The sequence below is a fragment of the Medicago truncatula genome, chromosome 1 (genome assembly GCF_003473485.1).
Source record: "Medicago truncatula cultivar Jemalong A17 chromosome 1, MtrunA17r5.0-ANR, whole genome shotgun sequence".
NCBI classification, from domain to species: domain Eukaryota; kingdom Viridiplantae; phylum Streptophyta; class Magnoliopsida; order Fabales; family Fabaceae; genus Medicago; species Medicago truncatula.
This window is the reverse complement of record NC_053042.1, coordinates 46,396,828-46,419,257: the sequence shown is the minus strand read 5'-3', so window position 1 is coordinate 46,419,257 and position 22,430 is coordinate 46,396,828. Positions and strand designations below refer to the sequence as shown.

The following is a 22,430-nucleotide window of genomic DNA, read 5'->3' as shown; positions in this document are numbered from 1 at the left end:
ATTGTTCACTTTAAAGAAGGTGAATCCATGTGAGTTATATGTTCTTTGGGTTTAGTCCAATTGATTTATAACAAAATTTTATAAGAATATGTGCTACCACTTTTCAATTCTCACACTTTTTTTTTAAACAAAAATTCCAAACTAGGATAAAAATATATAATCTAATCTATAAATCCACAAACTTCGAAATAGAGATAAAAATTCCAAAATTCCTTACAAAGATAAAATTAAAGAGAGTAAGTGGTCCTTACAATAAAAAGAATTAGGAGACATGATTAACATAGTTTACGGTTGCATCTCGTCTTTCACAATATTTGCATAATAGATTTTGTCTCTCACAATATTCGCAATATTTGTTTTCTCACAATTCGCTTGCAGATAACTCTGGTCATTATGTGGTATGAACCATTACTCATTTGGGGTTAGAGTTTGCTAATTACTCCTAAAAAATGAATACAAATTACTTACCGTTTTTTATTCATGGAATTAAAAGATAATTTTTCTTTGAAAATATAAAATTTTAAACTTTTAATGCAATGAATGTATAATTCCCAAGAAAAAGTTTTCATATTTAGTTTTTTAAACTTGTGCCCTTGACTTTTTTTTTATGAAATTATGATAAAATATTCAATGTTTTTAAAATACTAAACTTATTTAGATGGCATGGTTTTTTTTTTGGTTACAAAGCAAAACTAAAAACAACAGAAGAGCAGAAACAGAAAAAAAATAAAACATAAGCTATTGCCTAATAAAAAGGGACCTTATTTAATCTGTCCTCAACATAGGGAGTAATAACTCAAGAGGAGAAGAGTGAATTGTCAAGTCGACATCAGTCGAGGCTCTAAATTTGGCCATAAAATCCGCACATTGATTGCCCTCTCTAAGCGTATGTTGAAGAGTAAAATTTCTAGAGCTCATGATGTCTTTGATGTTCTGAATGAGAACCGCATAAACGTGGTACTGAGAGATATCCTCCTTTATGAGATTGCAAAGAGTCAGAATAACAAGTCATTTCTTCAATATTTAAGAAGATTGTCAATTTTAAACCTTGATGAAGAGTTGTTAGTTCAGGAAACAGGATGTCTTGAGAAATGGATATGAAACCCGAAAAGTTTGTTATGTAAATGCCTAAGTGGTTGCGAATAACACCACCAAATCATGCAGCTTCCGTCGACATTCAAAATGGTGCCAACATAAATGTTACTGTTCCAACGAATAAACTTGATGGGGATGGGGGCACCACTAGAGTTTTGACGGAAGGACCTGATTGTGTTTGCTGTATTAATGATATTGAGACTGAGACGGATAACAGACAAAGTTTCATTAGTGAAACACATCGGATTACGGTTCCTCCAAATCCACCATAAGCCAGCAAGAAAAATTGATGGCATGGTTTATTTACAAACAGAACACACTTTTGTAAAAAAAAGTTACAAAATTAGAATTACACTTACACATAAAAAACTATCTATTTATCTATATTTTTTTTTTTTGTAGTGGCCGGGGTTTAAACCCCAGACTTTGCATACATTATCTATTGTCCATATCAACTGAATTAAACAGCACTATTTATCTATCTATCTAATCTAATCATAACACTTCTAGCAACTTATTAAAAAAAGGAAAAACATTTATAGCAAAAAAAAATTTAGGAAACATTTATAGCAAGGGGAAAAAAATATCAGAAGGCAAGGTTGTAGATTGATTCAAGGAATTTAACTGGTGTCAATACCAGGGACCCCACAATTTTGGAAACTGGTAACTTAAACCAACCAATTTGTTAAGGGTAACCCAGCTTCTAACCCTTCTTCTCAGTGTTATTATGTTATGACTCTTGTAAGCAGCAACAACAACAACACTTTCTTTGAGCTCAAAGACAACCCTCCACGAAATGCGGTCAATTCCACTTGGAACCTCAGTATCTCCGAAACCTATAAACACCTCAAAAATTTCATCTTTTAATACTTATTTTAAGAAATCAACCACTTTCCCATCTTGGGTTTCACCTTCATCTCATGAATTCTCTTTTCTTACTCCCTCTCAATCAGGTAACTTTTTCAACTTTAAAACTTACCATATTTGATTTTTTAAGGAATTTAGTAGATGGGTTTGTTGAATTTGTGGTCAAACTGTTTAATTTTGTTATTTGACTTGAATATGTGAAATTTATCCAATTCTTGCTAGCTGATGATGATGTCTGTGAAATTTGAAAGCATTGATCAACTTTTCTTCTGAGAATGTGGGGAAAATGAATTAAATTCGAAGGGAGGTAGGTTTGATTGAAAAATGAAATGTCGAAAAACTATTTATTTACTACAATTGGCAATGCTACTGTTGGATATGACTCATAGTTCCTGATAAGTGGATAGGTTTAGCTAGGTAGTATTGTAAACTGGATCGTAGTATTCAAATACAAGTTGTACGCATAACTCTAAGTTCTAACCCCTCTCAATTTTACGCTAGCCATCTATGTAAGTTAATGAGTAAAATGGATATTTGGGGTGCTGAAGAATTTCCTAATTTGTGATGTTAAGGAACTTAAAGTTATGGTGTTTGGATGTAGGATTATGCAGAGCCAGTCAAGTTGTTGATTTGTTCTCAACTGTGTCTCCTGAGATCACTGTTAGAGAGGCAAGAATAGAGGATTGTTGGGAAGTGGCAGAGACTCACTGCAGCTCTTTCTTTCCTGAATATTCATTTCCTTTAGATTTTGTGTTGAGGATGGATAGATTGGTGGCTATGTTAGCAGGATTCTCTTTACCAAATGGTTGCAAAAGAACCTGTCTGGTTGCTGTTATTGGCAGTTCACTTGATCAAACTTTCTTATTTGGAAGTGACGACTTCAAGATTGCAGGTTTTGATGGGAAATTAAGCCTCAACAAGGGATATGTGGCTGGCATATTAACAGTAGATACTGTTGCAGACTTTCTACCTAGAAAGGGGCCGCTGCGACAGAGAAGGTGAGTTAAAACTTGTTTTTGAAGATTTGTTTAGTGAGTGAGGATTTATGACATGAATCTGGCCTATATACTGTTTCAACTATTGAATTATATGTCTCTTCATGCTTTTGGTTCAATGGTGATGATTTTTTTTTTGAAGAAGCTAAATTAGCCCACTCTAATTGGCAATGGTGATGAAAATTGATTTTGAATAAATTGGTTTTGTGTAATTGTTTTGATTAAAAGTTTGTTGAATGTATAGTGGTTTATGTTTAGATACATGGATGTAAAAGTGAGTTGAACAATAAACTATAAACTGAAAATCATGTTTAAAAGCAAAAGATACAAAGTCTTGCTATAAGTTAAAAATCAATTCTAGAAGCAAAATCTTTTCTACTCAATGGTTATGTTCTGTCATTTTAAAATTATTTCTGTGTCTGAATTCACTTTTGTCTTACAGAGTCCAGACATGCACTAACAATTTTCAGATAGTTATGTTCTGTCAAAAACATATAGACCTCAATGGTTCTAGCCTGTCTTGTTTTAACTAGCCATATACTCCCTCTAGTCTCATGTATAAGAAAATGATTGAAGTTTTTTTCTCTCCCAATTATGAGAAAAAAATGCACAATTTGAGATGCATTAATTGATTATTTTCTCATCTATTCCATATATATAGCAGGTTTCACCATCCTCCATTAGCATTTAATGTAGAGTAATATTTGGGACAAGCTATCAAAATTATTGCATTTATTAAATGATATCATTGGTCTTGAGGATTGTCTTTTCTTCGACCAGGGAGTAATATGTATCATAAAACCTGTCTTTCATTTGTGTTTTGCTGTAAAAGTAACTAAGTACATGTTCTTTCATGGCGCGTCGACGGTTTCTTTGTGGTTAGTTTGTAGCCTTTCACTTGTTTAAAAATGAAGTTAGGATCTCTTCATATTGATCACTGAGGTAAGAATAGATTATCGGTTAAAAGAAACATGCCAAAAATCTTATTTGCTGTTTTATATTTCCTAGAAATCTTACTTTTATCATTATTTTTTAATGAAAACTTTTGATTCCTCCATTAGTCTTCAAAATGATTAACTATTTATGGTTCTAACTATGTATTAGGCTTTTTAGATTATGTATTTAGGTTCCTAGTTTACTAGTGAATCTTTGGTTATAGCTATAACTTGCATATATAAAAAATATTGTAGGACCGGAGTTGCATACATATCAAATGTGGCAGTGAGAGAAAAATTTAGACAGAAAGGAATAGCTAAACAATTGGTGGCTAAGGCAGAATCACAAGCCCGAAGTTGGGGATGTCGTGCCATTGCATTACACTGCGATTTACGAAATCCTGCAGCAACAAAGTTATACCAAGGGCAAGGTTTCAAATCTATAAAGGTTCCGGGAGGAGCTAACTGGCCTCAACCAAAAACTTCTCCAGATGTGAAGTTCAACTTCATGATGAAGCTTCTCAACAAATCAGCAGTTTCTTAAACTAATTAGATACTTCATAGATTAGAGTTTTTATGTTGTACAATGTAATGTATTTAAGAAGAAAAGAAATGCAGTAAGATGGGACGTCTATTCGACGTGTGTAAGTAAACCTTTGGAATTGCAAGGTAGAAACATTTGTATAGTTACATTGGCATTCATTTGTAGTCCCAAGTTCATATCTAAATGAAGAATTGAAGCTTATAACGGATACACCCTATACCCTACCAAGATCATGAGTTATGCTGAATTTTTATTGAACTTCAATAGCTGCAAGGGTTTGTCATCACAATTTTGTTTTTGTTTGTTGAGACAGAAGTTGAAAACCAAACATGATTCTTTCCACAAATACAAAATCCACGTCCTGTCAGTCAGTTGAGACGCCGAATTCAAGTGCATATCAAAAGAAAGTCAATAATATTCGATGCTTATTTCGAATAAAATTGTTACTGGTATATTAGTGTAAATAATTTTTTGTCAAGTAGCATATTGTGTCGTGGGCTCGTGGCTAGCTAGAAATATTATAGGTAGGGATATTATTCTATCCGATATTAATCTATTCTTTTTTTGGTTACAACCAATATTAATCTATTCGAATAGAAATAGTAACAAAAAAATAAATAGAAATTGATTATTTTTAAATACTACTAAAAGTATTTATAGTATATTTAAATTAGTAGTATTATAGTCTTCGTGAACTTAACATAGTTGGTAGGGACAGAGCTTAACTTAGTTAGTAGAAACAGTGTATAATATATGTAGAGCTGTCAAAATGGGCCGGGCCGTAAGGGCCGGCCCGAAAGCCCGAATAAAATGTAGGGCTTGGGCCGAATAATTGAAGCCCGAAATTGAAGAGGGCTTTTTAGCCCGGTCCGTAAAAGCCCTTGGCCCGTTAGGGCTAGCCCGTCCGGGCTCCGGGCTGCCCGGAAGCCCGCAAAAAATACAACTGTTTTTTTTTTTTTTTTTGTGGTCTGTGTGTGTGAGAGACTGATACGGGCCCAGGCTGGCCCGTTAGCCCGGCATATTTATGTATGTTCCGTACTTAAAAGAATGGAAAAGGGAAGAAAAAAATACGGGCTTTTTAGCCCGGCCCTTAAAAGCCCTTGGCCCGGCCGGGCCGGACCGCCCGTTTTGACAGCTCTAAATATATGTAAGGTCTCAAACCCTGACCACCAAAAAAAAAAAAACTAATAGTATTGCAAGTATGGAGTATAGTATTCCATTTATTTAATATTCCTACCTAAGTTTTTTTTTTTGGGGTGCAATTCCTACCTAAGTTCTATATCAAATAATTTGTAATTATAGATACAAAATATAAATCTGATTAGTATAGGTGGGAATATAAGACCTTGACGAACTCCAACAATAGACTTTCTAGGTAAAACAAATAAAATTATTATTATCAAAATGATTTGAATTGTTTTAAAAATCCAAAATACATTTTTTTAGGTTAAATATATTTTTGGTCCATATAAATATTTTAACTTTTCGTTTTAATTCCCTTAAAAAAATTCTTCAACTTAGTCCACGAAATTTTTTATCTATCCATCTTGATCTCTCTCTTTAAGTTAGATAATACGTACTCTTCATATATTTGAATGAGTTTTTGCTTAGAATATTACAAAATAACGCAAGCATTGGGGAACATGATTATTGTCAAACAAAAGTATAAACAAAAGCTTAGAGCATTTGCAATGGTAGTACACTAATAAAATCTCCTTAAATGAACATCACATGTACACATTATTTATTTATAATTTTCTAAGAAAAATATAGGACTCAATGACTCAAATGACAATATATTAATTAACAGGGACTGCAATGAAAAATATTTAAATAAGTCACACTAATTTTATATCATTATACAAAAGTAATTTATTTATTAAATTATAAATTACCTCATAGAATATTGCATCTTTTGAAAGTGGAACCAACTGTACATATTTTATTACTTCTTCTAAATATGGAGCTCGTTAGTTGCTCAGGAGAGAGTTCTTATATTATTGCATGTTATCTAATATGTATCTATTTTTTCTTTCTCTAATAGGGATCCTTAATATGGAGAGGATCTTGTTAAGTAAAGGAACCCCACCAATTTTTAGAATCAGAGTGAGATTTTTTTTTTGGAAATTTGACATGAAAAATCATGTCCTAAAAAAGAATAAACAATAAAGTAGCAGAAATAATATGTATATCGTATGATACAGATTGAACCTAACTCTACCTCAAAACCATGACTCAAAGGGGAAGATTGTCCAATCCTATATAATCCTCGCATCGGATTCATGACTATCGATGTGGGACTCCAAGTTGGGTTCATGAAATCTTTCTTGCATGTGGAAATCGGTAACATCGCATAATTAATTTTCTATTTGCGTTATCCTTTTCAATTATAAACAATACAGTACATACTACATTAATGAACCATCAATATGTCTTGCAAGTATGACTATTCATATATTAAATATGACTCTTGGACTCATCAATTTCAATGATAAACAACATACCGAATTACATGCACGAAACACTTATATATCTTGTAAATAATACATCCTCCGATTACTATTATAAGCAAAACTTTTTATTTTTGATTCATTCATTAAATGATGTATATAGTCTATAATAAAGATCAGATACATCATTAATTGAATGAATCTAAAATGTAAAGTTTTGCTTATAATAATGACCGGAAGGTGTACATATTTCTCCCATTATTCATCTATTAAATATGACTATAAATTATGCATGTTGTGTGAGACAAAATATTATACTCCCTCCGTTTTAAAATATAAGTAAAATTTACTTTTTAAGTTCATTCATTTAATGATGTATGTGGTCTATATTATGAACCACATACATCATTAAATGAATGAACCTAAAAAGTGAATTTTGCTTATATTTTGAAACGTAGGGAGTATACGTTAGAAACATAAAGTGGTTATGCATCTATTATCTATTAAATAATTGATTTTTTATTTATAAATAACCATATAAAATTTTGTAACATTCTATTATTTTATAAACAAATTACTATCTCAGCCCTAACTATAAAACCATTTTGTAAAATCAATTTGTCTCTTTTTATAAGATCTTTTTTCAATTTACAAAATGCATTTAAAAAAAGGTAATGCTATCCGGTGCCCCCGGGACACTAGTTAAGGAACATTAAATTAACATGTCCCACTTGTTCTACCTCAATTAAAAAGAAAAATAAGTCAACTAATTAAATTAAAAAAAGTTGTATTCAATGCTCTTTAAAAAGACACAATCATTTAATCTTGCTTCTCAATTTCATAAAGTAAAATATCTCTACCATCAATTTTCTACCGGTACTATATTACAGCTCTTTTTTAATTATTGTACTCTTTCCTATATTTTTTTTTTCCTGTTTGAATAGGGTGTGAATTTTCTCTTTCTTTTATATTGGTATGCATACGTGTGTGTATAGGCTTTCCATGAATAGGTTTCAAAGGAAAGGAGGCGAATGTGTTGTATAATCGTGTAAAAGAAAAGAAATTTTACAAGTATTAAATACAACTGTTTTTAATTATTCTCATCAATTGACTTATTTTTAACTTTAATTAAGGGAATCCATTTATTTATTGCTCATTAACCAGTGTCCCGGGAGCATCGGTTAACAGCACCCTTTAAAAAAATGCATTAAATATCACTACACAAAAATGTCCCAAATTAAATGAAGAGAATTACAAGCCCAATTATTTCAACAATGTACGAATCGCATCTCTCAAAAAAAAAAAACAAACAATGTGTTCGCTTTTTCTACTATCCAAGTCTGAAATTAGAAGAGTGATAATGTTTAGATCAAAAACATTGATGTAGTATCTAACTTTCTTTTCATGTCATGTCACTTTCTTAACAATATTGTATCCATTTCCTCCTTCTCATAAGAAAATATTATATTTGTTAGAAAGTGAACCCTCGTTTAGTTATGTTTCATTGCGAGAGTGAGAGAGAAAGAAAGAACCTTTGCGTCACATAAGTTTTGATTTCGCATTATGGCGAGTGAGGTTGTGTTTCCGACGAACTGCTTATTATTATTGAGTCAAAAATTCAAAAAATACGAAATTTCGAATAGCTAACGTGAAAGAGAATGAAATTTTTTTTGGATCGTTTTGTTTTAGTTACGCGTAAAAAGTTTTTTACCAAATTTGATTTCAATTCCGACATTCTTCATTGGTAAGTGTTGAAGGGAATAAAGAGAGATTTCTCTTATGTGAGAAAATGTAATTATCCCAACACGACAAATGTAATTTCCCTCCATAGTACTTGTTTTAACAACGCAATAAAAACTTAATTGAAAATATAAGTATCCTTCATACTCACTCACTTTGTTGCTTTTTCAAAACATTCAATTTTTCTAAATGAAAGTCAAATTTCGTAAGCAAAAAGAGAAAAGTTTTTACCAAGAAAAAAATGGACTTTCTTCTTTGTAATTTTCGTATTTTGTTTCATAATTTGTGCCCAAGAAAACAAATAAACAAAGAAGTTAGAGTTAAGAGGGAAAACATTTCTCGTAGGCCACTGCAGTTGTGTGCCCTGGTTTCCTTTGATGTAAAACCAATTTCTTATTGGTCCTTCTACACAGATAATGACTACGTTTCAACGAGAACAAAAGCGTTTTTGTCCACACAGTATTAAAAATGTCTTACCATTTTTGACAGCTAACAGATGTAATTAATTAGTAATAAGAAAAGTCAAAACGTGTTACCGCACTACATCAGTCCTTCTATGGTTTTATCCTTGGGTCTGATGATGCAGATCTCAAATACAAGGGGATTCTTAGTGTCATGTGATAGAAAATTTGGCGGAAATCTCACAATTTTAAGGGATGCAGCGCCATCCTCTCAGTTGTACATGGATCTGTCACTGATCATTGATCTGGTTCGTGCTCTAGATGGCTAACAAAGGTGCAATCGTCATAAAGTGGCTAACAACGGTAATGCTTATGTTTGCGTCCAATGCAGATACAATATTCTCGTGCAACAAATGCCCTTGCGTTTTATGAGCAAGTTTTTGACGTAGAACACATAGCTACTAGGGTGATGAGAATATTAGTATTACTGCGGATTGAATATTGAATATTGTATAAATTTTTGCTGTAGAGTTTTAATTATAGGTAGAGTGTTGCATAATCACTGTCAAGGTTTAACAACGCAAAAAAGTGTAAAAAATTTGCTAGAAAAATATGAAATTCAGTTTTTTCATTTGTTTCTTACATGTCAAGGAACAATCTTTTATGATTTAAAAGCTAAGGTTACTAACATAGAATCACACTCCAACCAAAGATGAACCCAACCACTTTGATGAGAAATTTCCAGTGCACTCATGGTACCAATAATCTATGCATTAAGAGAAGAATAAATTCCTAGGATTAAAGGATAGGGAGATGCAAGAATACTTCCTTAATAATAACATCTTTTGGATTATGAATTTTAACACTAAAGTCCTTAAGATCGACAAATTCCCTGATTTGGGATTGATTGTTGAGTTTGAAAATCTTCTTTGATTTCTGCAATACCAAACCACATTGAAGCAACCACCAATTTACATTGTTGATATCAATTTCAATTGCACGAGTCTCAAGTAGCAGTAACAGCGTTATGGTTGAACTGCAAAGATAGAGTGGAGTTGAGCTTGTTTCAAATAAATTAACTTGCAAAATTACAATCATAGAATAGACGTGAGTAGATTCTACTTGATTGCCACAAAGGTAAAATGTTGCACATGGAAGGAAGCAAACAACCTCTACTAAACAAGTTCTCGTCACTTGGTAACTTGTTGTGCAAGATTCTCCAAAGAAGAAGAGATTTTGAAGGAGGGATTGCATTGTTATAGTGTTATGGAAAATATATGCATCTTTGAATGTTTCAGTTTATGTGTTATGTTGAAATATTTATATGAACCAATGTGAGTAATTCATGAGAATTGAGAAGCCTCTCACCACCACAACCTCATTGCCCTCAATATGTTCACCCACCCATCAATTTTTCTCTCCCACCGGCAATGCAAATGCTTAGCTAAGCCATTCTTAAGGAGGCAATTGTAAAGTTTAAAATCAGAAAGAGTCTAATAAGGGTACAAATTAATTCAATCACTCATTTTATCAAATATCATAATCTTAACCACTTAAGTTATAAACTACGAACTACTACTTTCATCTTTATTTTAATAGACAATTTATTTTTTAAATTTATTGAATAATTTGACAATTATTCAATGAACTTAAAAAATTAATTATCTTCTATGATAAAGAATAGACTACAAACAATCTTCTCTAATAAAGAATGATCTGCAAATATTTTTCTAACTAAAAACTAACTTATCAACCATAAGAAATCTATTAATTTATTTTAAGGTCTATAACATCTTTTATGTTTAAAAACTTAAGATTCTTTTTGTTACATTTAATACTTATAATGAATTAGAAAAGAAGTAAGAAATTATTCATATAAAAAGTAAGAAACCATTCTTTTCTGCTTTTCTATAATAATAATCTTTTTGTCAAAAACTAATACTAATAATTTTTTTTTGTTCAAAGAAATACTATTTAAAAGCAAAATAAAATATATAAAAAAAAGAGAAAACTTTGTTGTTGTTCTTGTCTTTTGTCTTTTCTCGTACACGTGCGAAGGATTGTTACCTGTGTTGGTGTGGAAGGTTAGAGAAGAAGTTAGGCAAGCATCATCAACTACCTCAGTTTCTCCGCTGTGCCAATTGAATTGCTCTGCAACTTAATTTCATCACATCCACATGGCAGGTCAATTTTTACTCCTTTTCCCATTTCATCCAATAGTATTGTTATTTTGCAGCATATAGCATAAAACACTTATCATATAATCTATTTCCATAACACAAGATAAAATCAAATCAATTTTTTTTCGTATAATCTATAAGCTGTTTTCATGAGCTTATGGAAAAAAAGCTGAAAACAGCTTATGAATATGTAATAAGTTGTTTTCGTAAGTTCTTCCAAACAGTGTCACAAGTGGTTATGCACGTAGACAAGCTCAAATAATCTAATTCATACAAGCCCTGAATATTTCAATTTTATTTTTAATTTTAGTATAGTTTAAAATGGTATTGATTTTGAATTTGAAGTGTTGGGTTGGATGTTGCTAGAACTAGAAGCTTCATGAGATTCTTGTTTTTCTCTATACATTAACAGTGTTAACAGCAGTAATAACAAATTTACATGATGTCTCATTCAATTCCCTAGATGTCCATAAAACTGAGCGAATGAAAATTTGATTAATTGGCAATATAAGAGAGAGTAAGAGACTTAAATTTGATACCAGAAATCTAATAAAGGTGTAAATTTTTATTTGCAGCAACATCAGGGAAGATTGTCCAAAATGTTTTTACCTCACAATGCTGCCAACAGAATAGACAGTCGAGTCGAAGGGACTATTGTGCCCCTTATATGCGCAACTCGCTTCCCTCTCCTTCAGGGAAGTTGACATGGACTGGTATCTCTTCCATGCAATTGCGCACATTGTCGAAACCCCGGAATGATATCACTATCCAGAGAAATATTCTCTGCAATGGTCCGTTCTAGACTCTTATTATCATACAGGTTGAAATGAAGTCAATAACATATATATTATCTACAATGGTCTATTCTAAATTTAAAATATTGATTATATTTCCACCTTCTTGTCAATGGAATTAATGGCAAATCAAATTCTATAAGATTGCACATTTATTTGTAATAGTCAAATAATCATCCTTTCAATTAGCATAATTAGCTGTAAATATATACATGTCAGTTTTGCTAATTTAGTGGGTTGAAAGTCAACTTGACAACTTGTAAATACATTGTATTTATATGAGAAATCAGAATGAAGCGGGATACAGTTTTGACTTTTGACCCTCATTTCTCTTGGTCTCTTTGAGTTTAATATCCCTCATTTCTCTGAGTTTAACACTTCTTTCCCCAGCTTTTTATATGAATGCGTGCTAATGTATCAGTATTTGTATAAGGGCATATTTTCCTTTTGATTTTTGACAGAATTGATTTACTCTTTATCTTTTGGCTGTTTTTAACATTTTTGTTTTCTAATGGATGTTCGTTTCTTCCATTTGGACTTCTGTTGCAGCTTCTGCATCTTCTACTGTAGTGCCATATCTTGACAACACTGACTTTCAAAAGCTTCAAAATGGCAGGTTAGTAATGGTTTTAAATTGCAATTGTGATTATGTTTCAAATCTTGATGATGCGGCAAATTGCAGCTGTAATTGCGGTTGTGATGCTGTTGCAGAGACCTCTTAAACCTTTATATCGTGGCCGCAATTGCGGTTGCACATCACCATTTAGATTTTAGAATACACTAGAAAAAGCTAACTTGCTGCATGCTAACTTGCGTAATACTTTTAAATAATACTAATTTACATAGTGACATACGTGGTGTGGCTCTTGATGGTGTCGAGGGAGAGGGGGTTAACCTCACTGAACCTGTTGCTGAAGCAATAGGAGCTGCTTTCGCTGGATGGTTAGTGGAGAAAAAGAAAGCAGATGCTTCTCAGCATTTGAGAGTTTCTATTGGCCATGATTCCCGGATATCAGCCAAATTGCTACAGGTCTAAATTGTTCCTCATACCATTGCTCATGTTTTAGGAACCTTTAAAATATCAAAGGCTTTGTTGATTGTGCCAAATTTTATAATGGTTTTGAAGAGAATTCTGGTGTCCATTACATGCACATTTTCTGATACATGAAAGATGGAGTGAACTATAATAAGTAATAACTTGAAAACATGTTTCTTTTATTTTGTTGTTGCCACTTGCAAGTCTTTTGGGTCAAAAGAGGTTCAACACTTCATTTTAACTTTTGCTTTCTTCTTTGGAGACTTTCATAATGCACAATCTTTGATTTTTTATATTTGATTCTGCAATGATTTAGTAGTTTGATCTTGGGAGTGAACTGAAACTTTGAAATTATTGTTACAAAAAATACTTTTGTTTACAAGCTTCGTAGTTTGATAGTATGTATATGGTTGAATAGCTTGATATATTATATTTTAAATTAAAACTGACTATGATTATCAACTTGTCCAATTTCAGAATGCGATATCTCGAGGTCTTGCTGGTGCCGGCCTAGAAGTTGTCCACTATGGGTGGGTGACATTTACTTATTTGCATCCATTATTTTATTCATAATCATTATTTGCGGAAGGACTGGTAGTGTCAGTTGTGGTGAATTCTAATGAATGTAGTCGCTTGGCCAAGCAGATTATTCATTCATTGATACTGATTTTTAGGATATAATATGTATTCTAGGTTAGCATAGGTTATCGACTTTAATTGCATAACGTTTTGGTCTGATACTTATAATTTGAATTACTTGTTTTGCTGCAAACTATTGTTCAGCTGGTTGCACTGAATCTATTTTATATTTATATCTGTTGTTGTCTGTTTACAGTCGTAGTTAGTTTGTAATTTGTTTTCCGCAGTTATAGTTGAGTCTAATGTTGTTTTATCTCTGTCTTCTATAAATACAGAGGTGTAGAATGTGTTTTTCTTTCCAAAAAATATTCACAATTATAGTTGAGTCTAATGTTGTTGTCTGTTTTATCTCAGATTTTCTCTCAGAAATCCTCTCTCTTCTCAATTCTCACACTTTCTTTCACCTTCTCACTTTTTCTCGACAATATCAAAATTTATTAGGATCTTTCAATACATAACCATTCAATAAGTTCAGGGGGGTCAGAGATACTAGTTCCATGTGTTTCAGTTTTGATAAATGTGAAGTTCATTTGATGACTTTCACTGTTGTAGCTAGTAGCTACTGTTAGGCTTAAATGCACTTTTGGTCCCCGTAATTTAAAAAAAAATGAAACTTTGGACCCCCTATTTAACTTTTTTTTCTTTTTTTTTTTGGAATTTTGGTCCCTCATCTCATGTTTGGGATTTTTTTTGATGATGTGGTCTATTCACTTATGACGTGGAAGCACTTATTAGGCATATTTTTGCTGACATAGATATTCAGTGTGGCCTAACAAGGGCTGCCACATCATAAATTAATATGCCAGAGCGACAAATATGAGACGAGGGACCAAATTCAGCAACAAAAAAAAGGAGTAAAATAGGGGGACTAAAGATCCGAATTTTAAAATAACCTTCATTTTTCTGAAGATAAGGGGACCAAAATTGCATTTAAGCCTTATTATTCTAACTATTTCAATGGTATAATGTATCAATACTATTGTTTTCTTTGTAGATTAGCATCAACGCCAGCTATGTTCAATAGCACACTCACAAAGGATGAAGCATTTTTATGTCCTGTTGACGGGTCTATTATGATAACAGGTACGTTAGGAAGTTGTAGTCAATTGATATCTTTTGTGTCTCCGAACAATATTTCTTTCTATGAAAAAGCCCTTTTTACTGAAACTGTAATAGTGAGTTGTGGAGAATATCTCCAGTTGGGATCATACACAACCATTCACAATTAAGCTTAGCCATTTTCATATTGCATGTTGTTTGCGTATATTATCATTTTTCGTTTGTTAATGTCCACGGGTAGTGAATGACAATTTTTAGTGAACTTCGATATGAATTCATGTATTGATTATTAAATGTCCCTGTCTGTGAACAGCAAGTCATCTGCCTTTCAACAGAAATGGATTCAAATTTTTCACCAATGCTGGTGGTCTTGGAAAGCCTGACATCAAAGATATCTTAGAGCGAGCTGCAAACATATACAATCAATTTACAGATGAAAGTTTGAAAAATTCTGAGATAATGGCTTCATTATCTATTAAAATAGTTGATTACATGACTGTGTATACATCTGATCTAGTAAAAGCAGTTCGCAAAGCAGCTGGAAACATAGGTACGACTTTGCTGAAATAAAATGGTAACTTGGTGGTTTTATAGCTTCTGATATGGCGGGTCCACGAGACGAAAGGGTCAAACCCAATCTGGTGGGACCCATTTGCTTAAGTTTTTTTTTATTAAACAATTAAAATATTTGGAGCAGTTTTATTGATGGTGGACCATGTGGAAAGACAATTCGTCCATAAAATGCCATGGTGTCGCAATCCTTCACAAATTAGCTGTGGCAGTTGTCAAAAATTCCGCCACTGTAATCTGCCATAGCCGATATTTGACAACACTGGTTTGGAGATACAAATACTGGGTTGTTCTGTAAATAAAGTAGATGAATAATGGACTCAGTTATTTTGCATTTATAACTCAGTTTGTTATTGTAGGATTTATAGTTCTTTTGTCATTTATTTTCTGAATGTGCTGCTTTTGTTATTGCACTATCTGCCCACAGAGAAACCATTGGAGGGTTTCCATATAGTTGTTGATGCAGGGAATGGAGCAGGTGGTTTTTTTGCCGTAAGTTTCTTTGAAAGTCTCCTTATCATTTATTGCTTTTTGTAGAAGACATTTTTACTTTCATATAAAAGAATCACCATTTTTTATATAGAAAAAAATTCTACAGTGAATATATCAGAAAAAAAATCTATACTGGTTTTTCTTTGGGTGAGTGTTGGCAACTCTTTTATGCAAAGCATATGGTTTACAAATCTGTGGAAGGCCAAATATTAGAATATGCACGCTATTTGAAAGTGATGAAGAACGAACAATCTGTAGAGAGTATAATTAATTGGGAATGGTTACAAATTGCATCGATTTTGATATTCACTGTTGCTTTTTGGTGAATAATAGGCAAAGGTGCTGGAACCTCTTGGGGCAATAACTTCTGGTAGTCAATTTTTGGAGCCTGATGGTAATAACTTTATTATGGGAATACTTTCGGCTAGGCATTGTACTTGGACTTTGAGTAACAATGGTTTCTGTATTCAGGCTTGTTTCCAAACCATATCCCTAATCCTGAGGACAAGACAGCAATGAAAGCTATAACCAAGGCAGTCCTTGATAACAAAGCTGATCTTGGAATTATCTTTGATACTGATGTGGACAGGTAATGACTTCTTATTAATCAGTTTCACTGACTTTGAAGTTTGAATTTTTTAAATGAACATTGGTGACTTTCTTCTAGATCTGCTGCTGTGGATTCCACTGGCCGTGAATTCAACCGGAATCGTTTGATTGCCTTGATGGCAGCTATTGTTCTTGAAGAAGTAAGACTTTTATTGTTAGCTATATCTGGTAGTTTTTCAAGCTTACACTTCTCTGTATACTTCTTAATCTGTTTCCTTTTTATCATACTGCCTAGCATCCTGGAACAACTATTGTCACAGACAGTGTGACTTCGGATGGCCTTACCACATTTATCGAAAAGAAACTTGGTATGGACAAATTTAAATTGGCATGGCATTTAGTCTATCCCTCCCTCCTCCCTTGAAGTGTTTATCATAAGCTTCAATGTCTTCAATTCAATTTGAACTGCAAGTTACTTTGAATTCATAAATATCTTTTTTACATGTTGATGCTATTTTTTCTCAGGTGGCAAACATCATCGGTTCAAGAGAGGCTACAAAAATGTGATTGATGAAGCTATTCGTTTGGTAAAAATGCTACTTCAAATTTGAACCTTTTGCATTTTTGACTAAATTTATTGTAAATGTCCTCATAGAAGTCAAATAAATTGAAAAATAGAATCAATCTGACAGCAGCTATGCATGGTAAAATACTTGGGCTTGTTTGGTTTAGAAAAATGTTGTACATTAAACATAGAAACACAATAAAATATTGTTTTCACTATTTCACGTGCAAATGTTTAAATGCAGTAAACAAAGTACAAACAATGTTGTATTTTCGTAACTAAAAGTAGATATAGGAAATGAAAACTGAAAGGGTTTTCTCAACCTGAAGAGGTCTTTGGTTTCTCTCTTGTATTTTTCATCTTGTTTCTTTTGATACTGTTTCAGCATTTGGATTTCTTATTATAACTATAATATATTCATGATAAATTACATTTGAATTTCTTATTATAACTATATATGTGATAAATTATTATAACTATATATGCTAAATATTTAACTATGGAGGCCATATTGCTAACAGAACTCTATTGGGGAGGAGTCTCATCTGGCAATTGAAACCAGTGGGCATGGAGCTCTTAAGGAGAACAATTGGCTTGATGATGGTGCATACCTAATGGTAAGCATTTATCCTAGTAATACTTGGGAAAGTAATAATTGCCAAATTAATCTCTTTATTAATCAATTCATATAACATCGATATACTTGTTAGGAAACTGTTAAAGAACAACACAATTATAAGTTTAAGTTGTTAACTGTTTAGAAAGAACCCTGAATGATTTTTTTGTTTTCGCGTTGCGTGCTCTTCTATGAGGAAGCTCGGCAAGTTTTTAACGTCCGCCTTTGCTTTATACCAAATGGCCCTTAACTTGATACTACCACGTATTAGAACGTGATAGGGCGTCAGACTGTAGAATCAAAGAATTAGATCATTAGGTCAAAGACTTGTTTTAATAATTAGTACTTAGAAGATGCAATGTTTGATTCGGTGGATTATGAGAAGAAAAAGAAGATGCAACGTTTGATCTTTTAAGGTGGATTTTGAGAAAGCGTATGATTCGGTGGAGTGGAGTTTTTTGGAGTACATGATGGTTAGAGTGGGGATGAAAGCGTGTGTGTGTGGGGGATCCATGTCGATACTTGTTAATGGAACCCCAATGGAGGAGATAAATATTCAAAGAGGCCTTAAACAAGGAGATCCTTTAGCACCTTTTCTTTTTTTTGCTTGTGGCGGAAGGTTTTAGTGGAGTCATGAGGAATGCGGTGGAGCTTAAGCTTTTTGAGGGGTTTGAGTTTAAAAGAGATGGGTTGGTGGTCTCTCATCTTCAATATGCCGACAACACTCTATGTATCGGGAAAGCATCGGTGGATAATCTTTGGACAATGAAGGAGGCTCTTAGAGGTTTTGAGATGGCGTCCGGATTAAAGATTAATTTCTTTAAGAGTTGTTTGATTGGGGTCAATGTTCCAAATGATTTTATGGAGATGGCTTGTAACTTTTTGAATTGTAGTCAAGGAAACCTCCCGTTTAAGTATTTGGGGCTTCCGGTGGGTGCTAAGCCGAGAAGTATTTTGACTTGGGAACCGTTGTTGGAACATTTGGGCAGGAGGTTGAATTCTTGGGGGCATAAGTACATTAGTTTGGGTGGTAGAATTATTCTCCTAAATTCCGTGTTAAATGACTTATCCTTTTTGAAGATGCCTACGAAGGTGTGGCGGAGGATAGTGAGAATTCAAAGAGAATTTCTTTGGGGAGGAGTGGGAGGTGGTAGGAAGATTAGTTGGGTGAGGTGGAAGTTGGTTTGTCAACAAAAGGTGAACGGGGGTTTAGGAGTACGAGATGTTAGAATACTTAATGTGAGTTTATTGGTGAAATGGAAGTGGAGGTTGTTGGATGGTGAAGTTGCATTGTGGAAAGATGTTTTATTGGAGAAATATGGGCCAAATGCTACTAATATGTTGGAGGGAGGAATGGTTGATAATTGGAGGATTGCTTCGTGTTGGTGGAAGGATGTTGTCAATTTAGATAGTTTCGGCACTCAAGGGTGGTTTAACTAGGAGTTGGTTAGAATCATTGGGAACGGTATGAGCACTAGTTTTTGGAGTACTAAATGGCGAGGGGAGCGGTCGTTTAGGAGTAAATACCCTAGATTGTTTTTGATCTCAAATCAAAAAGAATCAATGGTGGGAGAGATAGGGGAGGAGGATGGTGCTTTAACGGTGTGGAACTTTGATTGGAGATGGGAGTTTTTTGATTGGGAGGAGCAACTTTTTGCGAGTTTATTGGTAGATTTGGAGGGGTTACTTGGGTCCCACGAGGCTGATCGATGGAAGTGGAATTTGGATGAGCTGGGGTTTTTTCGGTTAAGTCAACTTATGGCAAACTTGAAGCTCTATTGCTGAGAGAAGATTTGTGGAGTATGGAGGAAAAAGGTGTTTAGAAAATTGTGGAAGAGTCTGGCACCTTCGAAGGTTGTTGCGTTCTCTTGGAAGCTTATACATAACCAAATTCCAACTAGGGTGAATCTCTTGGTGAGAAACGTTCTTCTGCAGGATGCCCCTACGTGTTGCGCTTTATGTGAAAGGGTGGACGGATCCTCAATTCATCTTTTTCTTCATTGTGAGGTTGCCGGTAGAGTGTGGCAGGGTGTTATGGGGTGGTGGGAGAGGATGATGTTAATTCCCCCTAACTTCTTCATTCTTTGGGAGTGTTGGAGCGGAGGGGAGAGGAATAAGAGAACTCGTAGCGGATTAAGGCTTATTTGGCATACCACGATTTGGGTGTTATGGAAAGCTAGGAATAATCGAGTATTTAATAATCGAATTACGGAGGTGGGCGAGATTGTGGATGAGATAAAGGTGATATCGTGGCGTTGGTCTTTGGATCGTATTCTTATATCGCCGTGTTTGTACTATGAATGGTGTTGGAATCCAAAGGAATGTCTTTTGCGAAGGATTTAAGGAAGCCTGCAGGTTTTTTGTGCTGGAGAGGGGTGGTCAATTTGGTCCCTGCTGTTTTCTGCAGGTTTTTTTTCTTCTGTTTTTTTCGCCCTATGACTGCCTCGGTTCTCTTCTGCGGTTTTTTTTCTTCTGTTTTTTCCGGTTTTTTGCTGCTGTTATTTGTACAGTTGTGTATTGGTGCAGTAGGCTGGTTTTTTGTGTGGCTGCTTGATCAGCTAGGCGGGCTGCTGTAGTGTTTTTACTTTGCTGCTAAGACAGTTAGAGGGGTGATGCCTTGTATTGCATTAATAGGGTAGTGCTGCTATGGGTTTTGTAGTTGTATTGTTCCCTTTTCTGGCTGAGTATGTCTTTTACTAGCTTTGCTTAATAAAATTTTCCGTTTCAAAAAAATAAATAATAATAATTAGTACTTAGAATTGCCACACATTGTGCAGGTCAAGATCTTAAATAAACTTGCTTCTGCAAGAGCTTCTGGTGTGGGTGGAGGAAGCAATGTTTTGACTGGTCTAATAGAAGGACTCCAGGAGCCAGCTTTTGCTGCAGAACTGAGATTAAAGATAAACCAGAACCATCCAGACCTTAAAGGAGGGTAAGCTGGTGTATGACGTTTCTTAGTTAGCATGCATCCATATGTTAATGTTGAGTTCACTGACATATTAACATGCCAAATATTTCAGATCTTTTCGGGAATATGGAGAAACTGTTCTGAAACATTTGGAGAACTCTATTAGCTCTGATCCAAACCTGCAAAAGGCTCCTGTGAATTATGAAGGGGTATGCTGATATCTCTGTTTTATGCTTGTTTAACTAATTACGTGTTATCATCATAAGTTTTGTATTTATTAAATTATACTATGGTCCTGTTTGGTAAAACATAGCGGATAGCTGATAAGCTAACTTATAGCTGATGACTTATAAGCTAGTTTATAGCTGATAGAGGATAAGCTAGTTAATTGAATTTGTAGTGTTTGGTAAAATTTGCGGTAAAATTGTAGTGGTAAAATTGAGATAAAAAGTGATAAGCTATAAGCTTTAAGTTATAAGTTACTTGAATTAGCTTATAAAAAAACACTATAAGCTCATAAAATTAAGCTATAAGCTTGTGAGTAAATGACAGTTACTTAATGGGTCTATTTTAATCATACGAGCTTATAAGCTATAAGCTCAAATGTGTCTTACCAAACAGACCCTATGACTATCACATGTTCCGGAGTTCGAAGTAGAATACAATATGATTTGTGCAAATTTCTAATCTGCAATGATTGGTATGCCGAGTTTGTGTTTCCATTATAAATTGTTAATCATTATTGCTTGGCTGTTATAATCTTCAATCAGATCAGAGTTTCTGGCTATGGTGGGTGGTTCCTTCTTAGATTATCACTCCATGATCCTGTACTTCCTCTTAACATTGAGGTAAAATGCCTTAGCAGCTTGTGTTGGAATTTTTATATTCTATATTTGAGCATTACAACTAATTCAAAATGAACATACTTGTTACTGTAGGCATCTAATAACGACGATGCTGTCAAGCTTGGACTTGTTGTGCTTGCAGCTGTAAAGGAGTTTGCAGGTTTAGACACATCAGCCTTGAACAAATTTGTTGGATCATAATTTGATGCTTTCGCTTCTATTTCTGCATTATACAAAGAGGTTCTATTAACATAGCAGCAGCGGGTTGAGGTGAATTAAAGGTTTAGAATCTTGATTATGTGATACAAAAACTATATGGCTGTTCAAGAGTGAGATCATTTGTTAAGGATTAGATATATCCGAGGTTTCTGAGATGGAAGTTAGTGATACATCCTATTTTGAGAGTAGCGTCGTCTCTATTTGTGGTGTAATTTTGTAACGTTGATGTTCTTTGACTTGGCTATTATCGACTTTATATACGCGTTTGAACTTGAAGGCTCAGCTGACCGGATGTGGGTTTTTATTTGCACAAAGAATCATCTATTGGTTTTCAATATCTTTGTCTTGACAAGAAAAAAAATAAAATTGGAATTATAAGCCCTACTACCGTGAAGTTCAACCCAATATCAGAGGAACTCGTGATATATTGGTAGGGAGTAGAGTGTATTCTTTGCAAACTTTTTGGGTAGGAGTTAAGTATTTTGCAAATTACAGTGGCTCAGCAATTCTAACTTACGATTTGTTGTTTATGTGCACTCACTCAGGTATAAAGGGAAATGAAGAAAAAAGTTTTATATTTACATTTATCATATTTCATTATCTATATAAATACGTTATGAAATAATATTATGACATATCTAAATGGTAAGATTGTGATTGAGGTGCTTCAGACCCTCCTAAGAGAGGTTTGTAGTTTTTATATAATAATACTGATATATGGTGGTGGAGTAATTGTATATGCATACAAAAATTGATTCACACACACTAAGTCACCCTATTTTTTTCAAAATATGTAGATTGAAAAATAGACATTGATGAAAATGGATACCACTTGTTTATTAGAATAATAGTTGGATTAGAATAATAGTTGGTGTAACTCATTCTTACAAAATTAACTTATAAGGTGAGGATATTGTTCACTTATAAACTC

At 33.6% G+C, this 22,430-nt stretch overlaps 2 protein-coding genes across 3 annotated transcripts; both read left to right on the top strand.

Annotated features, from left to right (window-relative positions):
* Nucleotides 1-1,713: 1,713 nt before the first annotated feature.
* LOC11422977 (uncharacterized) lies at nucleotides 1,714-4,648 on the top strand. The gene is made up of 3 exons (XM_003591851.4): nucleotides 1,714-2,048; nucleotides 2,564-2,960; nucleotides 4,148-4,648. Exons 1-3 carry the CDS (start codon nucleotides 1,892-1,894, stop codon nucleotides 4,434-4,436), a joined length of 843 nt encoding a protein of 280 aa, XP_003591899.1. The 5' UTR covers nucleotides 1,714-1,891; the 3' UTR covers nucleotides 4,437-4,648.
* A 6,405-nt stretch (nucleotides 4,649-11,053) lies between these two features.
* Nucleotides 11,054-22,082, top strand: LOC11422976 (phosphomannomutase/phosphoglucomutase). 2 transcript variants are annotated; one of them, XM_003591849.4, is made up of 18 exons: nucleotides 11,054-11,211; nucleotides 11,783-11,998; nucleotides 12,551-12,617; nucleotides 12,848-13,031; nucleotides 13,515-13,567; nucleotides 14,671-14,759; nucleotides 15,049-15,285; nucleotides 15,733-15,797; nucleotides 16,131-16,191; nucleotides 16,269-16,386; nucleotides 16,465-16,546; nucleotides 16,642-16,714; nucleotides 16,872-16,933; nucleotides 17,433-17,528; nucleotides 20,305-20,459; nucleotides 20,548-20,644; nucleotides 21,206-21,283; nucleotides 21,374-22,082. In XM_003591849.4, the coding sequence occupies exons 1-18, from the start codon at nucleotides 11,205-11,207 to the stop codon at nucleotides 21,479-21,481; spliced, it is 1,848 nt and encodes a 615-aa protein (XP_003591897.1). In that variant the 5' UTR covers nucleotides 11,054-11,204; the 3' UTR covers nucleotides 21,482-22,082. The 2 variants fall into 2 exon arrangements, with proteins under 2 accessions (XP_003591897.1, XP_003591896.1); XM_003591848.4 differs by lacking the exon at nucleotides 11,783-11,998 and having other exon boundaries at nucleotides 11,055-11,211.
* Nucleotides 22,083-22,430: the final 348 nt, after the last annotated feature.

What these genes read in the sequence shown, in the direction of transcription:
- LOC11422977 (XM_003591851.4), top strand. Translation starts at nt 1,892, where the DNA reads ATGCGGTCAATTCCACTTGGAACCTCAGTATCTCCGAAACCTATAAAC. An exon ending in TCTTACTCCCTCTCAATCAG is followed by an intron (nt 2,049 to 2,563) that starts GTAACTTTTTCA and finishes GTTTGGATGTAG; the next exon opens with GATTATGCAGAGCCAGTCAA. An exon ending in GGGCCGCTGCGACAGAGAAG is followed by an intron (nt 2,961 to 4,147) that starts GTGAGTTAAAAC and finishes AAAATATTGTAG; the next exon opens with GACCGGAGTTGCATACATAT.
- LOC11422976 (XM_003591849.4), top strand. An exon ending in CAAAAGCTTCAAAATGGCAG is followed by an intron (nt 12,618 to 12,847) that starts GTTAGTAATGGT and finishes TAATTTACATAG; the next exon opens with TGACATACGTGGTGTGGCTC. An exon ending in CAGCTATTGTTCTTGAAGAA is followed by an intron (nt 16,547 to 16,641) that starts GTAAGACTTTTA and finishes CATACTGCCTAG; the next exon opens with CATCCTGGAACAACTATTGT.